The 17,814-nt window shown below is 52.4% G+C and overlaps 3 protein-coding genes across 3 annotated transcripts; 1 reads left to right on the top strand and 2 right to left on the bottom strand.

The window, feature by feature from the left end:
- Positions 1-238: 238 nt before the first annotated feature.
- E0L32_011709 (uncharacterized protein) lies at positions 239-15,181 on the bottom strand (the record flags this gene model as incomplete). The annotated part of the gene is made up of 1 exon (XM_031134468.1): positions 239-15,181. One exon carries the CDS (start codon positions 15,179-15,181, stop codon positions 239-241), a length of 14,943 nt encoding a protein of 4,980 aa, XP_031000087.1.
- Positions 15,182-15,480: 299 nt separating this feature from the next.
- E0L32_011710 (uncharacterized protein) lies at positions 15,481-16,092 on the top strand (the record flags this gene model as incomplete). The annotated part of the gene is made up of 2 exons (XM_031134469.1): positions 15,481-15,690; positions 15,760-16,092. 2 exons carry the CDS (start codon positions 15,481-15,483, stop codon positions 16,090-16,092), a joined length of 543 nt encoding a protein of 180 aa, XP_031000088.1.
- Positions 16,093-16,456: 364 nt separating this feature from the next.
- E0L32_011711 (uncharacterized protein) lies at positions 16,457-17,375 on the bottom strand (the record flags this gene model as incomplete). The annotated part of the gene is made up of 3 exons (XM_031134471.1): positions 16,457-16,903; positions 16,971-17,160; positions 17,275-17,375. The coding sequence occupies 3 exons, from the start codon at positions 17,373-17,375 to the stop codon at positions 16,457-16,459; spliced, it is 738 nt and encodes a 245-aa protein (XP_031000089.1).
- Between the last annotated feature and the right edge of the window lie 439 nt (positions 17,376-17,814).

Genomic DNA, 17,814 nt, shown 5'->3' on the forward strand with positions numbered 1-17,814 from the left:
TTCATACCATCTCATGAGTAGGCAGGCGTTCCTAGACATTCATGCAATTGCATTATTATATTTTCAAGTTCTTGCTTCAAATGCGAAACGACCAATCTAGACTGAGTGAATACCCTCAAAACACCGAGAAAAAGCAGAGGATAGAAGAGGAATAAACTGTAAATACATAGAACTCCAATCTAACGCCCCTGCTATGCAGCCATGTAGATGCGGGCACGTCTACCACCACCGTCTATAGCTAAGAATTGACCTCCGCAAACCAGGTCCTCAGCAAGCCGGCCAAAGCCCCTGGGAGATCCTCGAGATGGTGCACGATCAAGTAGTACTGGAAGGGAAAGGTATCGAGATAGCGCTCAATGACGACTCGGCTGTTGCCCATCTCGTCCTTGGAGAACTTGGCCTCCTTGAGCTCCAGCACGCTGTCGCCCTTCTTCTTGCCCGCGTCGTCCATGACGATGAAGACGATCATGACGCGCTCCTCCATGGCCTCGCGCAGGAGGCGGCGGATGCGCTCGTGCGCCGACGAGGGCGTCAGCCCGTCGGAAAGGATCAGCGACAGCTGCCACAGGTCCTCGGACCCGCGCGTCGCGCTCTGCTGGCGGGCGAGGCGGAACCGGTCGATGGTCTGGCGGATGAGGAGGCAGATGTCGGTGCCGTCCTGGTCGAACGAGAAGTTCTGCAGGACGCGGGCGCCGGCCTCGTGCGTGGCAAAGGGCTCGACGAGGTCGTGGGCGGTGAAGACGTCGGCGCCAAAGCCCATGACGCCGACCTGGCCGACCTCGAGCATGGTCAGGGCGCGCGAGACCATGACGAGGGACTCGAGCGCGAGGTTGCCGGAGCTGGACTCTCCCATGCTCTTGCTGTCGTCCACGCAGAGCAGGATCTGATAGGCGCGCTTGGTCGGTATGCTGCGTCGCATCCAGATCTTGTCGCGCTTGTAGCTTGAGGCGATGTACGGAATGATCTTCTTGATGTTGAGTCGCTTGCCGGTCCGGTATGACCCAGAGAGCTTAGTGGATTGAGACGGTGTCAGGATCAGTCTGAGCTGGGAGGTAAGGGAAAGAGAGAGGGAATGAGTCTTGGTCTGGAACTCGGTCCACTGCTGCAAGGATTCGGAGAAGTCCCGCAACTGTCGCCCGGTGTCCGTGATGTGCGTCGTGGAGAGGGCTGTAGATGTCTCCTGGACATCTTGATCCTCAGCGTCGTCGATTGGAGTCATCTCTTCAGGGGAGGGCGACAGCGAGTCCTCTCTATTATAGGCACCTTGTCTTGTCGCGACGCCCGAGCGACCTTCATCTTTCTCCTGCTGCTCAGCCTCTGCTGTGTCCATCCCGTCGGTGTTGTCAACCTTCTCAGGCTCTTCGGCCTCTTCATCGTCTTCGACGGGGACCATGTTGTTCGCCTGCTCCATGTCATTGTCGATCGCCATGGAATCGTCGATCGGTTTGACCTCATCCTCGGTAGCAGTTCCAAGAGCTTGAGTGTCTGCAGGGGCATTCTCATCCTGTAGATGTTGAAACTCTTGCATAGCCATCTCTTGCTCGTTCTTATCCGGCTGGCCACGGTCTTCCTCCGGTTGAGCGGCCTTGATGTCTTGCTGGTTTCTGTACCATTGCTCGAGGACATCACCTAGCTTCCGGAACGGTTGACTCTCCGTAGCATCCTCTTCTTGCTGTTCTGATCCTTCCGGCGGCTCCCCGTCCATCTTTGAGCTGCGCCCTTTATTACCAGTGGCGGCGTCCTCCTCGACAGCATTCTCGCCCATTTCTCCTTGTTCCCGTTGTGCGGCATTATCCTGAGGTTCGTTGTCCTCGACGCCTTGCGCATCTTCTTGGTCCTGTCCCCCACCAGTGCGCACATCACTTGGCGCAGCATCCTTGTTGTTCTCCTCGACCTTCTCGGGAGCCGATTCCAGTAGCGGATTTTCTTTCTCCTCGACTTCCTCTTCGGGCCCGTGACCTTCCTCATCTTGCTTGTCAACCTCCATTTCCACTTCCTCGGGGGGTTCCTGGTCGGCTTCAGCAGTGTCGGCCACAGACTCAACTTCTTGTAGTTGTTGAGCCTCATCTTGCTGGCCCTCGCCATCTTCGGCCTCCGACTCGTGCACTTCCAAGTCCTCCTCATCTTTCCCACCATCTGTCGATAGATCATCCAAATCATCTTCTGCTCCTGATGATTCGCCATCGTCCTTAGCATCAATATCCATGTCGTCGGGCAACGCGAGCGTCTCTTGCTCTTGAACATTTTGGTCTTGCCTGTTCAGTTCGTCCTGAGGCATGACCTCCTCTTGCTCGGGTCCAACTTCTTCGTCCATCTCGGGCTCGCCCTGCTCATTCTCGCCGTCTTGCTGGACCTTCTCATCCCTCTTGGAGGTGTCGTCCACAGCTTCAGGTTCACCATCCTTCTCTTGGCCTTTGGGTGCGTTTCCTTGTTGATCCTTGTCTGCCTCTTCCTCATCCTCTCCATCCCACATCTTCTCATCAACGGCGGTGGGGTCCAAGTCATCAACCTCACCAGCCTCTTCATCCATCTCTTCCGGCTCATCTTCATCTCCTGAGCCAGTCTTCTCCTCGTCATCCTCAGGAGCGCCCGCACTGCCCATCTCTCCCTCCATTTCCTCGTCGCCCATATCAACGGCGTCTTTTTCGTCCTCGATATCCCCTTTTGAATCTCTACCGGGCTCCTGAGCGAGTTCAGAGAGATCCTCGTCAGGCTGAATGTCCTTGCTGATGTCTTCAGCGCCTTCACCATCTCCAAGCCCAGTACCGCTTTCCAGATTTCCGCCTTCTCCTGATTTTTCATCGGATTTCTCCTGGGGCGTACAGAAGCCTTCACGAGCAATGTCCGTGAATGACTTGCTCAGGTGGTATGCCATCTTGCTCATTGACTGATACAAGGAGGCCAGTTGAGAAACAGACTCCTGGCACAGTGCCATATACTGCTGGAGGACGGGGAGAAGGACTCCGAGAAGAGCTTGGGCCACCAGACCAACATCCCCAGTTGTTTCCTTCAAGGTCGCAAGAGACGTGAGGCATTCGCTCACGGCTTTCTGAATGGTGTTGATATGAAGTGACTTGATAGCTGTCGAGAGGGAGTCGGTGTATCTAACAAGCCACGAGGCATCCTCAGTAGACGTTGGCAATGCCGCTGCTTCCTTGCTGAAGTGTTGAATCGCACTTAGTACCAATCTTGAGGCATTGACCACTTCAGAATTCAAGCTGTTCAACGAGACTTGGTATGGGCGGTCGATATCAGAGGTCGTAATTAAGGTCCACCGGCTGACTTGTTGGAGGATGAAGCTCAGGTCTGGACGCTCGTTACAAAACATCTCAAGGCTGTCTTGTAGTAGCTGGAATTCCTGTTGGATCTCGTCCTCAAGCTGCAGGATGCCCGTGCTAGTGAATGCATCGGGTAGAATTGTCAGAGACTTCTGTCTAGTGCGGAATGCATCGAGTCTTCCAGCAGTGGCATTGAGATAGTCCATGACAGGTTTGTTATCGATCTTGCCAAGGCGACCATGAATACTGATCAGCTCGGCTGCGAGCTGTACAGTCTCGTAGAGCCATGATAAGACCTGAGAAGAATTGGAGACTTCACGTTTGAGCCGGATTGACCCACTTGTCTCCGATGTGGCAAGATTCCTGACGAACGAGACTGAGTTCTGCAGTGAAGCTAAGGATTGAAACGACGTGCAAAGGATCTGACGCTGTTGTCGGACGACGAGCAGGATACCTTCAAGGTATCCGGTGCTCCTTTGAACTGTGTCATGGCTGAGATCGCTGTGGTGTTCGAAACGAGCCTCTCGGAAGCGCGGAGCAAGGTCCAGCAGCTTATGAAAGTGGTAGTCCAGGTTCTGTGCGTGCGATGTCTCTGGAGTCGCCAATACCTCTGATCGTGCAAAGATCTCAGCAAGCGACTTCTGGGCCATGAGCGTGTTTTCCGCTAGGTTGCGGTTGAAGCCCATCTGCCGCACGTCCTTGAGTGTATCACTGAACAGCTTGACCTTTCGGGTCTTGATGTGCTTCACGATATCCTTGTTCTCCTCTGTCAGGATTCCAGGAGTCTCTTTCCTTAGCTCAGCTGCTGATGAAAGAAGGTCCTGCACAAATGTATCCACGATAGAAACCGCCTGGAGAGCCGACTCGGGAAGCCGGCCAGTCTTTGCCATAGTTCGAACAAGCTTTCCAACATTCATCAGGCGCCGAGTCTGTGAATCATCTCCCCAATCGGGAATCATTCGCTGGCAAGCAATCGCTGCTTTCTCGCCGATGTCAACGGCGATGGCATTGCTGTTGTCTGGTGATGATTCGCTAGGACCTGAATCCGGAAGTCCTTGGGCTATGACTTGACTCGCAGGTTGGCCGAGGACAGAGCGAAACTTGCGAACCAGTCTGAAAAGCTTTTGGTGGGATTTGACCGCACTCTCCCGGAGCGCAGCTATGTTCGTATCCTTCCAGCTTGCGAGGAGCAGGATTTCCTTCATTTTCTTCTGGAGAGGCTCTCTGCCTTTGTTGATAGCTTCGGAAACCTTGGTATCGAACCGCTCGTAAAAGGCGATGAAGTTATGCAGGGCGTTTCGAACGACACTCATAGCAGGGTAGTCAGAGACAACCATGTCCAAATGCTTCTGCATTTGTCTCAGCAAGTCAAGGCGAGCCTTGAACTGGCCAATCATTGAGTTCACGAAATATGCCTGCAGCTCTTCGAGTAGAAGGCTTGTGTGCTTCCTGAGGTCTTGGCCAGCCTCCAAAAGAGCCAAGGGCCCAGCGATGACAGCTTGATACGCAATGAACCACCAAGAGTTCGCGTCTTCCTCACACTTTTGCACCTCCATATCAAATAGTTTGTCCCAGGTAGCCAATTCTAGGCGGCGCCACGCCACGATCATACTGGTGGCTCGATCATAGAGCGTGGGATTGATGTATTGTCTGCTGGCATAGCCGCCAAACTGCCACTCGTAAAGGAAGCCGTGTAGTCTCTCCAACCGTGGAATGATCTCGGCCAGTGATTTTGAGTGTCCAAGCTCCAAGATCACATCGCAGGCTCCCAGAACATCAGCGATAGGCTGAAGATGGCCGATTTCATCCACTTGTTGCAGTCTTCCGAAGTGTGATCTGATGTCATAGACAAGGGCTACCAACTTTCGAACTTCCGGTAAGTTTGAGCTGGCGTAGAAGCTAGAGATGGCTGCTTCGTCCGCCTCGAATTGTCCAATTTTCTCTTGCAAGTTGAGTAGCGCAATGGGCAGTAACACATTGTCCAAGTGGTTCCCAGCATCAAGAGTAAAACTCTCAGCATCCTGACCTACTTGTTGCCCAATCTGGATCAGAAATTTCTTCAGAGCGTGTTGACTCTCCTGGGAAACGGAGACAATATGCTTATGGACCTTGGAAAGTCTGATCGATAGATCGCGAACACTCTCAAGTTGGTGCCGTGCCGATTGGGCTGCAGGTGTACCATCGGAATCATCTGTCGTAAAGACCGGGAAAAGGTCATTGAACTCCTTCGCATCGATCTCCTCTTCATCCTCGATGCTACCACGGAAGTGATAGAGGCTGTTCTTGCTCTCTTCCGCCTTGCGGTCTGCATCTAGCTTCCTGCTCCATTCTTCGTAGAAGAAGTGGAAACATCCAAGCACTGATTGACGAAGGGTAGGTGATAGCGAGAGATCACCCTCAATGGCGCGGCGCGTGCTGACGTAGGAGAGGAACTCAAATCGGCGAGAAGGAAGAGATTTCTCGCCCTGGCAGAGTATACTTCCACCACCGAAAAATGGTGTGACAGCAAGCAAGGCGGACAAGTCATTGTCTTTAGGTTGAATGCACCGTTGACGGTTGGTAGTCAATGACAAGCCGAGCTGAAGGCACCGAAGTAGATTGGCAAGAGGGACGGTGATATCCTGGTAGGCTGTGAATTGGCCGGACAATCGCTGAATGAGCCGTGACACATTGTCCTGAAGGAGTTGGATTTCTTGGTCCTTTGTTTCCTCTGAGGATGAGACAGCCGAGAAGTGTGTCGATGATACATTTTCCTTCGCAATTGTATCAAGGACTGGATTGAACAACTCTTTCTGTATCCTGACAAGGTCATTGCTGGACGGGCGATGGATCAAGACCGGAATGTCATCGGGCCCGCGTCCCAGCTCTGACAGTTCCTCCTGAACAAGAGCACATCTAACATTCGAGCTTTGCCCAGTCTGACGCTCTTCGAAATTGGAGAGAACAGAAAGTTTTCGAGCTAGATCTTCGCGCAAGGTTGAATGGAAATCCCGCTCCATCTGGCTTTTGAGGTGTGGATCGAAGACTTTATCAGGGGTGTACAGCTTGATGGCACCAAGCGCGAATTGTACCCAGGCGATGGCTGTAAACGAGGCTCTCGGCTGTTTGCCACACTTTGACGCTGCTAGAGCAAGCAAAGCAGTGGAGAAGTGAGCCTCCATCATCTTGACAAGGTGTTGAGGATACGAAGCATGCCAGGAGGAAAAGTGAACTTGAATGCCCGTCACTAGTCCTTCTTCTGTGATCTCCACACCATGCTCTTGAACGTGTCTTGTCATCGCTTCAAATGTGGAAGACAATTGTGATCCTAGAGACGATTCATGCGAAACGATAACATCATGTAGCATTTGCCACAGGATTTGATTCAATTCCTGGAGATGATCCGTCGCGAGCGGCTCAGATGACCGAGCCAGGATTTTGCCCAGAGTTGGCAACTCCGACTCGAGAGATCGTAAGGCAGAGAGCCTTGCTTGCGACATTGAGTCGAATTTGTGCAACAGGTCTGAAATCACCGTCCCAGTCCACGGATGAACGGTAGTCTCTTGGTACAGCAGATTGTCCAAGCCTTGCAAGCGAGATGCGAAGCCGGTCGCACTCCGTTCCCGCATGACACTTAAAGTTGGCAGATCCGAAAGTACAGCGAGGTCAGCCATGCTCTCAGCTGGTTGCGACTGGCAGGAGATGTCCCTCAACACCAGAGTCTGTCTTAGACTCTCGAATTGTTCGGCGAAATACGGCCTGACATACAAGTTGCGCTCCTCCATACGTTTCTCCAGGCTGACAATCTCAGTAGCGAGGGTCTCCAGCAGATCATCTGCGTTGACATGTTCACTCCTGATAGCACCGTATGAATCGGCCAAAGCGATCACAATTTTCGTGAGCTCAGGGAAGGGGGTATCAGCTCGCCACCTTAGATTGTCAAATCGCGTGGCAAGCCGCTCAAGGTCGGTGATCTGGCGTAGAGATCCAGCATCTTCAATTGGATGGGGTCTGGCAAGTAGCCAGAGGAGCTCCATGCTGAGTCCCGTTGTCAGGGTGAAACCAGCCGTGAAGTCGTGGAGCACCCGACGAATGACTGTTTGTGCAAACTGACAAGTTTCCGGCTCGGTGACTCGGGAGATGATGTCTTCGAAAACTTCCACGCCTTGTTTAAGATGAGCCTGGAATCTGACTTCATCGAAATGCAAATCGACCAGCAGCTGGTAAGTTCTCCACCAGTAGTGAAGCACAAGCCTGATCAGGAGACGTGCTTTCGAGCCACCCACCATTCGGCCAAGATTCAGGGTGAGGAAATTATGAATGTCCTGAAGAATAGACGTGAGGAAAGCGGAAGCCGAGGCTGTCGAGTCTGCCAAGACCGTTGCCACTTTGTCTGCGATGCTTGATCTCTGCAGCCTATTCAACAAGGACGGCCGGGCAATATTCAAGCTCTTGACCTGGCTCTCAAATGCCTGGTGAGAAGCTACCAATTCGAAGTAGTAGTCATACGCTGTTCCCAACCATTGGACAGAATCAGATGATGATTTGAGGATTGATTTGATGAGGGGAGAGTTATGCAGAGGGTGGAGTGGTTGTACCGTCGCCAGGCTCTTCGGTGTTATGTGACGAGCAGCACTGGGGCTTGGAGTTGAGTACCGCATATTGACAAGGGAGGTGCACAGGTCTTCCGATCCGGTCTGAAGCAGTTGCCCTATGGCCTGTCGGATTTGCAAAGCATCCGGTGAGTGGAGATACGAAGCCAGCGCTCCAAGAGCCTCATACATGTGTGACTGCTGGGACTCAGTATCGCGAGGTCCCGCAACAGCCATCGAGAATCGTTCAAGAAGCTGAGTGTCCGCAACAGACAGATCATCGAGGGCTAGTTTAACCAATTCAGAAGTCTCAGGGCAATCAGTCTTCGACAAGGTAATGGCAGTCTGGAACCTGGCCATCCTTGCTTCTATTCTCGTGATCATGGACTTGTACTCATCGACATGGTCTGGAGGCTGATCAATATAGATCTCGATTGAGCGGTTCCGCATTGCCCTGGAAAGGTCGCCGTATCGAGGATCCATGGTCAAGAATATACGGAACTCGGGATGCGGTTTGACGATGCGGGGCTCGCCGTTGGGTCCGCTGTGCTCGTTGATACTTAGGAAACCGTCTGGACGCTCCAAAAGAGAGTTGAGACGGTCCAAGACAGAGGCACTGCACAGGTTGGCATTGTCCAGAACAAGCCAATCGCCTGCTTCTAGCGCGCGGACAATGACACCGTCCAACCACTCAAAGCGAGGATTGAGGAGGACCAGAGACTTCTGCAAAAGACCATAAGCTGCTTCTAGGCAACCCGCTACCTGCGCTGTCGAGGGGATCTGAGGTACAACTTTCTCAATGCTTTGCGTGATGGCCTCCAGGACGCCGGAGTCATCGCTGGAAACCTCCAGGAGCCTAATGAGATTGAAGATCTCCTCAGGCGCCGTCTTAGGAAGCAGACTCATGGCATGGGAGCAAAGTGCTTCTCGAAGTCGAATGAGGCAGGCGTAAACTTCTCGTAGCGGGTCGGCCTGCTCGAAACCACCCACCAAGTCCATAGTGTCGACATCGGCGTTGAGCGGAAAGACAACCAGTTTGCGGCCAGCGAGTGCAGCAACATGGTTGAGAAGCGCCGACTTGCCACTGCCCGAGGGCCCTACCAATATGCAGGGTAGGTTTTCCTGAATGCAGATCATAAGCGACTCAATCTCTGCCAACCTCGGGATCACATCGATGTTTGGAAAATCAGTTGGCTGTGCTAGTGAGTTTCGTTCCAGCAACCCAAATCCAACCTGTGAGATCACAGAGCTCAGATTGTGATAGAGACTGTGCTCAACGTAACTCTTCTTGAATGAGCGTTCGAAAATGCCCACAACTTGGTCCCTGTCATACTTGGTGCGGAACCGCTGTCGCACGATAATATCCAAGAAGTCCTGGACTTCGGCGTGGCTGATCAAGGGACCACCGGAAGCCGCCAGCTCGAGCCATCGCAGGGTATCTCGCAGATTGAACTCCCATGGGGAACCTTGGGAGCCGAATGACCTGTCGACGACTATCTCGTGTTCAAGGGCTGAGATGAACGTGATGATCTGACGTACTGTCTCTGGCGAGAGGTGTTGTGCTCGCTTCTGCGCAATGCATAGCTGGTCTTCTTCGGTGAAGACATCTGCATACACTACAATAAATCGATTGACGAAGGAGGAAGGCAACCCTTTTCTCCCACCGCCCTGATGATGAGGATTCTGAGCGGCGAAGAGCCGGAAGTTGGGGTGACGCTTGAAAACCTGGTCCAGCTCCGAGATGTAAACCTCGCCACGGTGGTCCAAACACGCGTTCAGGCCTTCCAATACAGACTGAGAAGCCAAGTTCATCTCGTCCAGGAGTACCCATTCGCCTTTCTGCATGGCTTGTAGGAAGGGTGCATCTCGCCACGCAAAATTGCCCGCCTCTGCACCTTCAACAGGGATATCTGTACCAAACAGATCCATGAGGTCGGTTTGATCAGAGAGATTGATTCGCGTCAAGGGTTGACCGCAGGCGCGAGCAATGGCGCTCACAAGTGTCGTCTTTCCAACTCCAGGATTACCCTCAAGGAGAATCGGCTTGTCCATCTGCAAGGCGCGTACAACCCTCATTGCATTCATCTTGGTAGTGGGTGCTGCAAACTCGAATCCGGAGTCTAGTTCGATGTCGGAGACTCTCGGAACGCTGAAATCTCCAATCGAGAGGAACTCGTCGCTCAGGAGGAGAGTTGGCTCGACCTCGTACATTGGACCAAAGTCAGCCGCAACTCCGGCGAGCTCGCCCAGTTTGTCGAGGCATTGGCGCCTCTGCGCCCTCGTTGACTTAGGATCAATGGCTATCATAGCTGACGGGTTTGCGCCTAGCGTGTCGATGAAGACAGTCGCAGCACCATGCAACAAAGCCAGCATCGGATTCCGAGAACCGCATTGGTTGATGAATTTGATCCAGACCAGAATATCACGGATGGAGAAAGCGGCTGCCGATGAGGACCGAAAGTTGTCACCGAACCAGTACGAAAAGTCAACGACAATGTTAGACAAACCCCTGCATTTGGGAGACAACTTCGAAGAGACGATGTCCAAAATATCCTTTTTGCTCGTCAATGGTGGCACCCAGATCTCGGTAAATCGATTTCGCAGGGCGGGCGACAGCTCCTTTTTGCCAAAGTCACCACCAGGGTTCATTGTCGCGAAGAATTGGAAACCTTCAGCGGCCTGGACCACAGGGTCTCCCAGTCCTTTTTCGGCTAGTAAAAGCGTGCGCTGTGGTTCCAGGACAGAGTTCAGTCGTTCCAGCACAGAATCATCTGCCAGAGATATCTCGTCGAGAAGGAAGAACTGGCCGGTCTTCATAGCGTGGACAAGGCTGCCGTCCGACCATTCGAAGAGGGCCTTGCTTTTTGCGTGGTTTTGTTCAATCTTGACGATCAAGCCACTAGGGAGATGATCCTTTTTAGTTGGGTCGAGAGCCGCGAATTCGTGCAAGAGTTCATCAAGAGAACCTTCGCCTGGCAAAGACAGGGCTTGAAAGGCCTCTGCGAGATCCCGCCTCAGCTGATCAAGGATAGCACCCCTATTCCGGACTGGCCGTTGAGATCCAATCAGATCTCCGGTTTCCGTGTTTTGGTGAGCATTGACAATATGTAGTTCCTTCTCGCTCGCTTCGGCGAGAAGCTGGCAGACTGTGGTCTTGCCACTACCTGTGTCGCCCACAAGAAGTACTGGTTCGTTATTTCGGATAGCATGGGCAAGCAGGACGTAGAGTCTACGCATCGCCGCCGTCCACACAACGCCTTGACTGTTGACCTTGTCATGGAAATGATTGAGCTCTGGTGATGAACTGGCGTCATATAACGCAGCAGTATCGATCTTGGTCTTGAACACCGTCTCGATGACTTCTTTCACGGCGTTGCTCTCTTCCTCATTCCGCACTCTCTCGGCGAGAAGCATGAAGCCATTGACGGCTATTTCATCCCGATTGTTTGCCTCGCGCAGAGCCCAGCGAAAGAGATCACGCAACGTGGCAAAACTGTCCTTTTGCTCAAAAACTCGACTGGTCTGTCGCAGGCGCGACAGTTCCTTGTAGACATTCACAATCCTCTCGCAGTCAGAAGGAGCAGTGTTTCTACATCTCTTCTGCAGAATGTAGCCGAGCTCACTCTCCGGAATGTCGTCGAAATGCAATTCCAGGAATCGATTTCGGAACGCTCGACTGAGAACTTTTCGGCCTCCGTAGAGACCAGGAGGGTTTTGCGTAGCGAAAAGCATGAAACTCTCATGGGGTCGCACGATCTCTTGAGTTTCTGGGATCAGAAGCTCTCGGTTGTCATCGAGAAGTCGATTGAGTGCTTCGAGCACGTCAGTAGGTGCGAGGTTGAGCTCGTCTAGGACGATCCAGTGTCCTTGTCGCATTGCTTGCACTAACACTCCTTCCTGAAACTTCAGTTTGCCGTCAGGACCAGATGCATAGGTGCCGAGATACTCCTGAAGATCAGTGTGTTCGTGGTTGTTGATTCGCACGAACTTGTTACCGCTGAAGTTTGCCAGATATTCAATCATGCTAGTTTTACCTGCCGAAGTTGGCCCTTGGATCAGGATAGGGAAACGACGGGTTGAAGTGGCCCGGACAAGATTAAGAAGATTACGTTCGACATAGGGTGTCCGGATGTAATCAACTCGCTCTTGAGGATCCAAAGCACCTTTCAGAATCCAATACTGGCGCTCCTTGTCCTTATCCATGAACCGAACATATTCACGCCCGTCAGTGGGATATTTCGGGGTCTGACGAAGGAGGCTTCTTGTCCGATTCAGATTCTTCTCGAAGAGATGATCAAGGATCAGAGGCATGACGATGTTCTCCGACTGTTGGCTGAGCAGGGTGAGAAACCCCATGCAGAAACCTTCGTATAATGCCCTGTCGAGACCATAGAAGGCAGCCACATCATTGACATAGGTCAAAACTCGTGTCAGGGTCCGGAGACTGAAATGAGGCACTTCGTTTGCTCCATCCACTAAGCCCTTCTGCTCAGCCAAACGTTTGATCGCCAGGTACAAATGAGCCACCCGATCTGCAGCTCGGTCAACAGTGCTGCTGTTGCTTTTGAGGTATGTCTTGATAATGACAACGAGATCTTTGACATCCTTATCGGGACTGGAGACGTATAGCTCAGTAAATCGAGATCTCAACCCAATTGGCAAATCGCGTTTGCCAACATCGGTGGCTGGGTTCATCGCCCCGAAGATTCGAAATTCGGGATGGGCCTTGATTCTCTCTATCTCACCGGTTTCTGAAAGAAGGATAGAAGGCGTTTCGTTTGGGTCTGATTGCAACAAGTCTGCAATGGCTTCCAGAGTATCAGGGGATGCCAGATTGATCTCATCCAGAAGGACCCAATCACCGTTACGAACTGCTTTCACGATTTTGCCTTCCACAAAGGCAAAAGCAAACCCTCCTGAACCACCAGATAGTTGAATCTCAAACTGCTCCAGGTTCTGAGCGAATGCATTCCACCTTGGCTTGAGGTCTTGAAGAGACTGGAGGCGTGATGATTCAGTCTTGCGGCGCTTTGCTGGCTGGCCGTCCTTCATCTGATTTGCCCGGTCTCGTTCCTGTTTATTCTCGAGTTGTTGCAAAATCTGTTCAAACATCTTTGGCGCCTGCCGCCACAGCTTGGCAAGATCGGCCCACTTCCCTCTTGCGAGGCTCTTGTCGATTCGTTCAAGATACCGTTCATTTCTGTCCCTGGAGATGCCAGTTGCAAGAAACAGATCGTCAAATTCCTCCTTGAGCGGCATTGCTAGGCTTCGTACGTTTACGGGCTTGAAGCCACCGAGTAGATCACCGACTTCGCTCTGCTGAGAAAGGTTGACAGCAACAAGCTTGTGGCCAAGAGACTCGGCCAACTGCTGCACAACTGTCGTCTTTCCTATGCCAGTCTCACCCACCAGCAAGACGGGTTCCTTGACCTTGACAGCTACCGCGATCTGCTCCAACAGGCGCTTGGCGTGCGTGGTGGTTGCAAAAGGTCTTCTTGATTTCGTCACGCGGGATTGCCGTCGTGTTTTCAACAGCGTTGTTCGACCTACAACGATCTGTCTCTCGTTTTCCTCTAGACGAGGCACATGGCTTGTGAGGAAGTAGTCGACCCTTTCAGGTGATATCCTCATCTCCTGCCCGATCTTGCGGACCAGAACCTCTCGAACGCGTTCTTCTTTGGCGCTCCCAACAAAGCAATCGACTGCTTCGAGAAACATTTGATCGATGATGGTATCGTTGATAGGACTATCAACCACAAGGCCAGCTGCGGCAAAGAGCTGGTCAAGGCGTCTGCACCACTTCAAAAGATCTCTTGAGCTGGGAGGACGTTCCGCAACACCGCGTCCAAGGCCAAGCGATGCAGGGCTTTGTGCCAGCCGTAGCAATTGATCAAAGACAGCGAGGATTCCCGGGACAAATCTGCTGAGCGACGGGAACGTGTCTTGGACAATGCTCTGAAGCTCCTTCTGAGGCAATGTCTTGACGTTCAACACGCGCCAAAATCGGGATCCCATGAAGTTCGGTGGCGCCTCCTGGCCATGCAGACCTAACGAGCTTCTGATAGTCGCGAAAATTCGAAAACTGCTCGGAGCTTTGACAGTCTCTCCACGGGTCGGGATGAGCAGTTCGCGCCGCTCAATGAGAGGGAGAAGGGTGCTCATAACTTCGTTTGGCGCTCTGTCCAGATCCTCAATCAAGATCCATCTTCCTTCCCTCACAGCTGTCGTCAAAATTCCGGAGCGCCATTCAAAGGAACCTGGCTTCGTCCCTGTCGTGTAAAGCCCTATAAGCATCTTTGCGTCTGTCTGCTCATTCAGATGCAAGGTAACCAGACCAGACTCCATGCTCATCTCTCTGGCCGCTTCCTGGATGAGAGATGTCTTCCCAGAACCTGGAAGCCCGTAAAGCAATATTGGATGCGAGCCTCGTAACAAGCTCGCAAGATTCTGAAGATTCTCCAGAGTCGTCGTGGTCTTCACTAAGGGCGTAGATTGCTTAAGTGGACTTTGAACACGCGGCAGAACAGCTTGGCCCCAAGCAACAGCAAGGGGGGTGAGCGTGACCAGATATGGCCGCGTTGATGAGTCAATTTTCCGGGTTGTTGACTTCGCTTTGAGTAAAGACTTGTGCATGTCGTCGGCCCTCCTATGTTCGGCAATGGAAAGAAAGGTATAGTCTACCTGGCTGCTGTCAAAGTCTGCCATGAGTGATTGCCTCTCCGGAATGAATGTGTCTATGAGGCGTTCCATTTTGAAGTCAGATGCGGCGTAGACCTGGCAAAATATCCTTATGGCAAGATACCTCACCACATGACTATGATGGTGAAACAGGGATTGAAGTGTGACGGGGACGAGTTGAGAGTATGTTTGTCGGTCGAAACATACAAGTCTCCAAACGGCCAGCAGTATGCTCGTCAAGTCAAGTTCCGAGGATGCGGTTTGCATCGCGGCCAGATCCAGTGACGGTACACGGGATTGACTAGACTTCCGCAAACTATCTGGGCTGCTTTCGATGAGGAATTTCTCGAGTAGTTGAGATAAATTTGGACTGAAGGGCAATATCCTTGCGAAAGATGCAAGAATACTCGCGAATCGGGCATTCTTGCGGGCGTTGAGCAGCCATCGTGCTGCGATATCTGCAAAGACCGGCTCAAAGTGGACGAAAATGCGCTCTGTAAGTTGAGGCGCAAGAGCCGCCTCTGCTATGGCCTCGAGGAAGTGTGGTGAAGGCGTATCCTCTACAACGTGACGCAATTCGGGCGATAAAAGCCCCAATGTGATCGCGTCACCCAGCAGAGACTCCCTCTGCGGGCTCACGTCGTAAGTCGCCATATTCGGCGTGCAGATCGTGATTTTTGTCTTCTTCGTTCTCTTTTCATCAGTGTACAAGATAGGCGGCGATACTTTTGCAGGAACTTTTTTTGAGCATGAGCCAATCGATAAGCTGATAAGATCGGAAACGGCTGGCACCAGTCTCCGACCCAATCAAGAGCTCCACCGCATACTTTTATGGCGCCAGCTAGAAAATCTGTGGGAACCTCATGTGCCTGACTTTACGAGAGCTTTGCAAAAACCCAGCTTTTCTTCGACAATCGCCCTTTAATCGTTTGAGAGTGCGCCCAGCTGTCAAGATGTCTCTGTCTTGCCGATACGCAGCCCAATGCTGCGCCCGTCAGCTGCGGGCGACGACGACCGTTCGCACCTCGACTGCTCTCGTGCAACACAGGATAACGCGCCGAAACAACTCGACCGAGGCCATCAACCCCAAGATCGCCGGCATCGTCGACCAGATCAGCCAATTGACCCTTCTGGAGACCGCAGACCTGGTATCGAGCCTAAAAGTACGTGATTGATAGGCTTGGTGGCCGTTTGGCATTGCAAGGCTTGAGCCGCTAACGCCTTGTTCACAGTCACGACTGAACATCCCCGACATGCCCATTGGCGGTTTCGCCGCGGCTGCAGCTCCGGCGGCGCCGGCCGCCCAGGCTGCGGAGGCCGAGGAAGAGGCTGCTCCTGCTGCCGCGGAGAAGACTCTGTTCAACGTCAAGCTGGTCAAGTTCGACGCCGGCTCGAAGCCGAAGATCATCAAGGAGGTCAAGAATCTGCTGGGATTGAGCTTGGTCGACTCGAAGAAGTTCGTTGAAAGCGCACCCAAGATGATGAAGGAATCTGTACCGAAGGATGAGGCCGAGAAAATCATGGCGACGCTCAAGGAGCTGGGCGCCACTGTCGAGATGGAGTAGACGAAGATATCGTCGCGAAAAGGGGCCACAATATTTGGTTAAGGTGTCACGATAAGCTGTGATATTGCGCCGCCTGTACAAAGCATCTGTAACAATAAACCGAACTTGGATTATCGCACTCCTTCTATCCTTCGCGCTTGATAATGTCAACAAGCTCTGCTTCTCTGGTATACTTAGTCTCTGGGTCCGGAAGGAGACGACGCCCTTCTCTGCTTCAGCCAAGTGATCTCGTTCATGGGTATCTAGGAACAAAACTATGAAACCAAACCGTCTCCTTGAAACGCCAGCTAATCTGCATGGATCCCTTCTCCATGCGGGAAGAACCCAATTGTAGGCTTCACAGCCACATATCGTCAAATGGAACTCAGTGCGATTGCCTCCCGTTAGCCGCATGGTCAGTCTCGCGGTGAGAGCAACTCATCCGGAGACACCGCTCACGCTCAATCAACTCTTCTTGTCCCATGATGTGATCATCTTCGCCAAGGTCACTGGTTTCATCCCACAATTTCCACATCTCGGCATCGCTACCTCTCGGAACAGCCCAGATATTTTCCCTCAGCCGCTTGTGGCGCTCTCTGTCCTCCTCGATACGCTGCTCGATTTGTTTCTTGTCAAGTTTTTGGGCACTGACCCGACTGCGGCCAGCCTTGGGAATAGTCTGCGACGGTGGCATATCGCCCATGTCTCCCTCACCACTCGGGGGGGACGAGAGGCTGATATCATGGGCGGCTTCCCGCTCTTTCAGAACCTCCTCAATCTCAGTGACAGCCTGAGACTCGAGAAAGTCTTTCTTTTGCAGACCATGGAGAACCTGTGAGCCGGGAGGGTCAATGTTCGGTTCAGAGCCGATGCCGCGACGCCCAGTGAGTCAACATTACCTTGCGGACTACTTTGACGTTCGCTGCGCCGGAGCCATCCTCGGGTGCTACAGCATCGACAACCCTGATAATGTCGCGTTGAAGCATACGAACATAATTGGCATGTCCATTCTTGCTGGCATGTTCAAGAAAATGTTCGATGAAATACATGATATTGGCCCGTGTGTTCACAGGAGTTTGAGGCTGTCGTCTGGAATTAGCGCCAGTCATGTGAATGCTTAGAGACATGTGAGGTTTTCATGAGCTTGCCTTCTCCAGCTGTTCCAGAATGCACGAGTGTAGGTCCTCGTCCATATCCTTGTACTTCATCGCGTAGGCGGCAGCTTTTTGAGCTGAGGTGACGGAAGCATTCAGATTCTGAAGCTGTGAGCTGAAGCGCACGCGCACTTCAAATGGGTCCACCATCTTGGGCTCGTTGCGTTTGCTGGCTGGCAACAGTTACGATTTTGAACGACTCGGATCCTGTACGTTGGGTGAGGTGGATGATATCCTCTTGGTGCTGGATGCTACGAATGAGCTAGAGGCTGCCTGCACTCCATGTCTGTCGGGCCGTCAGCCAGGGAGCAGGTACGGAGGCCCATAGGGCAGACTGTGACAAAACCACTTTTCCAGCTAACCCTACCCCATACTGATTTTAAAATACACTCCCAGTCAATTTAGGACCCACCTATACAGGTATAAGATACTTATAGGTACCTACAAGATCTCTCTATATATTTCTATAATTACAGAAGGGTCCTTGCACCTAGAGCCCTTCTGTAAATACAGGGCCCTTACACCTAGGGCCCTTCTGTAAATACAGGGCCCTTGCACCTAGGGCCCTTCTGTAAATACAGGGCCCTTG

Source organism: Thyridium curvatum (assembly GCF_004353045.1).
Source record: "Thyridium curvatum strain D216 chromosome Unknown NODE_115_length_90428_cov_77.477891, whole genome shotgun sequence".
Classification (NCBI taxonomy): Eukaryota; Fungi; Ascomycota; class Sordariomycetes; order Thyridiales; family Thyridiaceae; genus Thyridium; species Thyridium curvatum.